The following is a 7,451-nucleotide window of genomic DNA, read 5'->3' as shown; positions in this document are numbered from 1 at the left end:
TCCTTTGGTAACATGCTACCACAGCATATCCAGGCAGGGCACAACACATAACCCACAGACTAAGATACAGGGGTAGGAAAACAAACAATGCATTAGCCATATATATATTAGTTTGGAAGAACTTCATGCTACTGGTAACTAACTACTCTGGGGTGTTTGCCTACTTTTAAAACATGGGTCACTACGAACATTACCTCCCTACACTCACAGGTTGCATGAAAAGGACTACCAGAAGCTTTATGAAGACAGCAAATTCAAGATACTCTTCCAAGTGCTACTTCATGCTTGGCTTGATGAAGGAATGCAGAGAACTCCAGGTATCCATTGTGCCGATCTCAAGAATGGGGCGTTCGCTAGAAAAGCTATTACAGGTGCTTTTCTGTAGCAGGACATATGGCTACAGATACATCTCCACAGTAGACACTCATGACAGGCTTTAAACCCATGTCCATGCTGACAGTCTTTTGTTAAAATAACCATATTCCTTAACCTTTCTACCTAAAAGGCGAGTGATTTACCTAGAGTCTTGTCCATGTAATTAAAAAAAGACAGTGCACAAAAGTCAGTGTATGAAGACCTGTTTTAACCCTGGAGATACCACATCTGAGAAAAGAACTTAGGCAAACTAAAGTTCTTAAATGAGATTAGCTGTGCTACACCCCTCCTCCCTGGAAAAGAAGCAGCAGCAGCCTTTTAAAGAATGCTTGGTCAGAGGGACTTCACTCTTCCCCACACTTTCAGCTAATATGATAACACTCGCAGATGCTATTTTCAATGAAAGGTGAAGGACAGACCATATAATTGTGGGCTCAAACAGTTAACTTGTAAGGAAAATAAGCATCAGATTAAAATACCACTGAGAAACACAGTCAATAGACAGAGGAAAGCTGCAACTAGCATTGTAAGAAACCAACAAATTCTCATCTAAAGATGGGTGAAAGATAGACATAGCTGTAGGGTGGACCCAAACCAAAGTAACAAAAAAATCTCTAGTCTACTTTACAAAGAAATTTTAATTTAAAGTCTTAATCTAAAAATAGTCACTTCTCTCATAAGCTCAAGATGCCTCTTTCTCTTTTTTGAGGAAGCGAAATGAGGCACAGAGAAACAGACTGAGAGTGCTGAAGTTGCCTGGATCTGAAGAAGCTGAATGATCTACCCACGAAGTATCCTGAGATTCTTTGCAGCCTGTAGTCTTGAAGTTCCAGAAAAAAAAGCATTTGACTGACATGCAGTACTTGTCACACACAATAGTTGAGGATGGAAGGGACCTTTGGAGATCATCTAGTCCAACTCCCCTGCTCAAAAAAGCATGCTCGATAAGGGCAGGTTGCTCAGGGCGTTATCCAGTGAAGCTTTTAATATCTCCAAGGACGGAGACTTCACAACCTGTGAAGTCTGAAGTCTGCGCAACCTGTTCCAGTATTTCAACACCTTCACCATAAAAATGTTTTTTTCCTTAAGTTTAAATGGAATTTCTTGTATTTCAGTTTGTGCTCATTGCCTCTTGTCCATTCACTAGATACCACTGAGAACAGTCTAGTTCCATCTTCCTTACAGCCTCCAATCAGATTTTTATAGACGTTGATAATATTTCCCCCCTAAGCCTTCTCTTCCTTAGGGTAAGCAATCTCAGCTCCTTCAGACTCTCCTCATGACAGATGCTTCAGTCCCTTAAGTGCCTCTGTGGTCCTTTGCTGGGCTCACTCCAGTATGTTCATATCTTGTACTGGAAAGCTCAGAACTGCACACAGTATTCTAGGTGTGGCCTCACTGGTGTTGAGTAGAGGGAAGAATCACCTCCTCTTGACCTGATAGCTACACTCTTTCTAATGCAACCCAGGATGCTGTTGGCCACCTCAGCTTGACAACCGCCAGGTCCTTTTCTGACCCACTTGCTTTCCAGCCAGTCAGCCACCAGCCTATACTGGTACATAATGTTACCCTTCCCCAGATGCAGGACTCGGCAATTCCCTTTAGTGAACTTCCTGAGGTTCCTGTCTGCCCATTTCTCCAGCCTGTTGAAGTCCTCTTGAATGGCAGAAAAATTGTCTGGTCTATCAACCTCTCCTTTCAGTTTTGTATCACCTGCAAATTTGCTGAGGGCACACTATGTTTTATTGTCCAGGTCATTAATGAAGATATTAAACAACATTAGACTCAGTATTGAGCCCTGAGGCACACTGCTGGCCAATGGTATCCACCTGGACTTCATGCTGCTCATTACAACCCTTTGAGCCCAGCAGTTCAGCCAGTTTTCAGTCCACCTCGCTATCCACTCATCTAGTCCATACCAAACCACAAGTTTGTCACTGAGGATTGTGAGAGACAGTGTCAAAAACCTTACAATAGAGGAAAGAAGCTGGATTTTTGGTGATAGGGCAGTGTGGGTAGAACAAGAAAGCTTGGTGTAACTACACATAGATTAAACAAATTCACTAGCAAAAATAAGTTGGAGAACAGAATAGTTTAGAAAATGGAGGAGAGGAAAAAAAATATTGTGCTGTTGTATCATTGGCCAAGAGTGATGTTCACAAGAAGAACTGTGGCTGACAAAGAAGAACTGAGAATATCTGACACATTCAAACCAACCGGGGGTGGGAAGCAGGGAGAGGAAAGGATGCAGAAAACAAGGTCCAAATGAACAAGAATATACGTCCAGTTGTACCTAATGATTTAGTTCCTATCATATTTAAAAAGTCATATTTACATCATAATAAAACACTTTGCAGAAGTGGTGTAAGGCAACGTTTTAAACATACAGATTTACTGAAATTAAAGGCATTGGAAAAAGCTGTCTATATTACTACACGGATTCTATTCAGGAAAAGTCTTTACCAACTGGAACTTTGCTTGGCTCAGTGTGGACCATCGAAGTAGGACAACAATAAGGACCATATCATTATTTCACAATTTAGCTAAGGCTTGGTCAGATAAGCCCTCTAGAAAAAGAACAAACAAAACCAAAAACCACATCCCAATGTTTAACACTGCATTTTTTTGTATAAACTTTGCATAAAATAATTTTAAACAAACCCAGAGGCTGGCATATCAAAAACAATTAAGCATAGAGAATTTAGAACTTATACACTGAAGTAAGTTACTGGAAAGTATATTGGCAGAATCACAGATCTGCAAAATTTCACTAGGACTTTTTTTTTTTCCAAATTCACAGAACAGAACTCAGTTTGCACTAGATCCACCATTTCACTACTATAAACTGTGAAAGGTCTTAGTTTTTCCCGTTTCTCTAATTATTTCCAATTCTTTCAATTACATTCTTGTTTCACCACTCCTCAAAGAAGTGCATCTCTGACAACGCAACACTACCTAAAAATCACATACAAAACATTTTCCTATCATTTGCAAAAGCACATCAGGTGAATTTATACAGAAGGAGAGAACTGCAGCACAATGGAGAAGAGTTCTAACAGCTTCAATTCTCCTGTACGCCTCCTTAATTTCAAAAAGTACTGTAGAAATCGTCCAGCCTAAAAACTTAGGTTGCTCTTCTGACTTTTTGAAATATCTCTACCTTTTTCAGAACAGTAAAGAAAATGCTGTTAACTAATACATTATCTGTGTATCAGGAACTAAACAGTGGGGCTCCGCCTACAGCATTTAGGCAAAAGGCTCTCTCACAAGATTTAGTTTACTTCAGAAGACAACTCGTTATTCTCTTATACACATATTTCATAAGAGTTCTTTCCTGAAACTGTTCCATTATCAAAGTTTTCAGCATTATCCCCATCGTTGTATTCCAAGGAAAAAACCAACAAAACAAACCACCACAACTCAGTGAAATATTGTAGAGTGGAACAGAACATACCCATCATTGTCCTTTCTATAACATACAGATACAACCTAAAAGATCACCTACAGTGAGGACAGGAAAAAGCTGTAGCTAGTCACTGCACCCATGAATTTTCAAAAGAATGTAACTGCTATTTTTTCTTAGATCACACTGTGGCTAACTGCTTCCAACAGTCCAGACCACAGCCTTGCCAATCTCATGATTTTTTTCTTTCTCTCTTTTCTTTTTTTTTTAAAACTTGGAAGATCAGTCTGAAAAGAAAACAACTGTTGGATATTTTAACATAGTAGTTTTAAACATAGTAAGGAATATATTAATCTCTCATATTATAGCTTGAGGTTGTAAACATACCAGTTGCTGTCTCCTGTATTCAGCTGGTTACACAAAGGTTCAACTGCACCTCTCAGGAAGCAGGGAAAACCTTACTTTAAAAAAGCAGCAATGCTGCTTAGTCTTTGCAATCACCAGGGAGAGGCTCTCTGTTATGTACAAAACCTGAGGTACAAGATATGCAGGAGGATCTGAAGTCTAAAGGAGGTTGGCAAGTCTAGGAGATTGGCAAGATAGAAAGTCTAAAGCAGGAATTTCAGGTTCAACCTTGTAACTCAGTAACATGCAGATTTTCTCCTTTCGCTTTCATTACCTATGTCTTTTATTAGGCTTGTAACACTTTTGTCCATTTCAGAAATACTTTCATTTTAAATTTAATTAAAACTGGCTTGGAGTGATGTTCCCATAACTGGACAGTACTAAAGGATTTCTTACACAAGGCTGTGAGCGAATTCTATAAACCAGAGTATTTGGTCAACTTAAGCAGTTGTTTAACTCCCCAGCACGTTCTCCAGCGCATCTCAAACATAATCTCAGACTGTCCCAGATGGAATGAGAACTGATATCCCATAACTAAGTAACTGTCTTGCAGTGAGAGACAAGAAGCTCTACAGCATGAAACGGGAGCCCTATGAACTCTACAAATCTTCAGAGACTTCGTCACTCTCATTCAGTTCACTATTTACACCTAACATAGAGCTATTAGTCTACTTGTTCATTTAAGCAGACAGATTAAAGAAGCTTTTCCACACCTAATATTGTCTCCCCTGAGAAGATACTCACTGAAAGAAGTCCCCTTTGAATATTCTCTTTTGATAAGCCAAACATTCATTCAAACTTGAAATTATTTTCAAAGAAGTTTTAGTTACTCATACCAATTTTTCAACACATTTTTTTAAGTATGGCCATTAGGGATGGCTGTCAAATTTATTTAATAAGAAATATTTTACATTAGCATTGCTGACTGTTATCCACAGGAATTTGTGCTGGGGCTCATGCTGTTCAACATATTCATAAGTGACCTGAAAATGGAAGTGAACAATGGAGCAAAAATCTGCTGATGATATTAACTACTTGAGGGGAGCAACGAGAAGGGCTGACTGAGACGAACTGCAGAAGGATTTATGAGACAGACTGCTTGGACAGTCTTCCACTTCATAAATACAAATACAATAAGTAAAATATTCCCAGCAATTGTTCATATCCTCTACGTCCTAATATAATAAACTGCCTTTTCAGCTTTTAAATCAGGCTGACCATGACAACATATTTGTCAACAAGGCTTGGCGCATCTGTTTTCTTCTCTAACAGTCTCTTGGTAAAGAATGAAAGCAGTTCTACAAATGACAATTTGGAAAGGGTCTTACTTTACAGATCTATACCCCTTGCTTTGGGGGCGGGGGGAGGCAGGCGAACAAAAAAACCATCTCCAAACCATTTAAAATAAACACAATACCACGTGTCGTGGATTTCTTCTGAAGTATATGCACTAAATCAACAGAATAAACAACAAAAAAGCCAAAGAAATGAAAATTCTAAAAAGCCTACGGCAAACTAGATTAAGCTACTGATTGGTTTGAGTGCTCTGAAACATCCACATAAAGGGTTTTTTGTAGTCCTTTGAATACTTTAAGACTACAAATAAGCTTGCGGTGCTAAAAAGCCTATGCAAAAAGTAAAGAGTTTTCCTCACATATCTTTTTGAAATTTTATGAATATGGCAGGTTTGCTCATGTTAAGTAAGAAGTATCACAACGATGAGAAGCCTTCTGGGAATACAACACGGTTCTCCAAGAACTGTTATGTATCATTCCTAGAATACTTAGATTTTCTTCTCATATGTGTAGCTGTAATTGTAGATTATTAACTGGAATTCCTATGTCAGGAATAGCAGCCATTCCAGTACTTTACGTAAAGGTGTATTTCACATTTGATTTTGTGGAGTTCATGTGGTTTTTTTAGTTTGATTTTTTTAAAATATATTTTTTCTGGAAGTCATATTTACAGAATGTTCAAAACAATTACTTCACCAGGACCATGCTTTCCATACATGGACTGCTATAGAAAAAGCACTGCATTTGTCTTTTCTTGGACACTAGAAAATAATTACAATAAATTATCTAATTGTTTCTATTATACCACTTAGAGAAGACATGGCTAAATACTTCTTAAATGAACTCTTTCTTTTAAAAAACCCGTCACTAGAAAGACATTCCAGTGCCTGAATGGTCTTATTTAACAGGAATCTGGTTTTTGCAGTGTTCCTCAGGAATGCTAGCACAGTTCAGCAATGGGCAGGAACTGCGAGTTAAAAGAGCCGTTGGGGAAATAATGATATAGTCTGTCTATATGAATAATCAAGGGAATACTGAAAAGACAAGTCAATCAACTGAATTGACTATTCAGTTTGTATCTCTTTTCAAAGTATTTACAAGAAACTGACACAAACCAACAACTACAGTTTAGAGATACCAAGTTATGAGGTATCTGAAAAAACAGTTGAGCAAAAATGAAAGCTACAGGAATAAGGTCTTAAATCATGCTATACTCAAAGACACTTCTGAAACCCAATGCTCTTGTAAATTCTGAAGACATCAAAAGGACAGTAAAGAAAGACATATTTGTTCTTTCAGATGTCAGTAATGCAAAAAACTTCTTCAAGTCAGAGATCCCTGACAGTGTATAGCTTAAAAATTTTCACCAGATCTAATTTTCCTAAATATCAAACAAAGTGAACCATACCTTCTATATCTGATGTTCTTCAGGTGCATAACATGCTACACTAGTGCTTGTCAGTCAAAATGAGCTACAGATAAATAAGGTAATTGTTCACACTCACCTAAATATGGAATAGTAGGAACCATTTTCAAGCTTCTGATGTACTCTCGTGTCCTTTTATAATTATTTTCCTTAGACAGTAAATAGTCTAACTTCTCAAAGGTGGTCTTATCTTTGCGATTCAAAAGCTACATAGAAAAAAAATGAAGGAGATAATAAAATTTTAAAAGACGAATCTCCACAGAGACACAGTAAAGGAAAGCATAGTCAAGTTAAGCTTAAATTCATCATCACCACCCAAACCAGACGAATCTCCACAGAGACACAGTAAAGGAAAGCATAGCCAAGTTAGGCTTAAGTTCATCATCACCACCCAAACCAGCACAATGTTTGAAAACGTGCTACATGTTAAGAAAAAAAAATGCAATTCAGCATAAGTCTTAAGCTATGAACAAATATGATTATTATTTCTGAATAGTTTATCAAGGATCCACATATCACTCCCTCAGAGTTTTGAATAACCGCAGCA

At 37.9% G+C, this 7,451-nt stretch overlaps 1 protein-coding gene across 3 annotated transcripts in view; it reads right to left on the bottom strand.

Moving 5' to 3' along the window:
* RALGPS1 (Ral GEF with PH domain and SH3 binding motif 1) overlaps nucleotides 1-7,451 on the bottom strand; it is a 128,456-nt gene that overhangs the window by 82,733 nt on the left and 38,272 nt on the right. For all 3 annotated transcript variants that reach the window (XM_075170926.1, XM_075170923.1, XM_075170924.1), the window contains one exon: nucleotides 6,984-7,110. In XM_075170926.1, the coding sequence (XP_075027027.1) occupies nucleotides 6,984-7,110 (127 nt within the window). The remainder of the gene's footprint in view (nucleotides 1-6,983; nucleotides 7,111-7,451) is intronic.

Source organism: Calonectris borealis, chromosome 21, assembly GCF_964195595.1.
Source record: "Calonectris borealis chromosome 21, bCalBor7.hap1.2, whole genome shotgun sequence".
Lineage (NCBI taxonomy): Eukaryota > Metazoa > Chordata > Aves > Procellariiformes > Procellariidae > Calonectris > Calonectris borealis.
The sequence above is the reverse complement of the archived record's forward strand: the minus strand, read 5'-3'. Positions and strand labels throughout refer to the sequence as shown.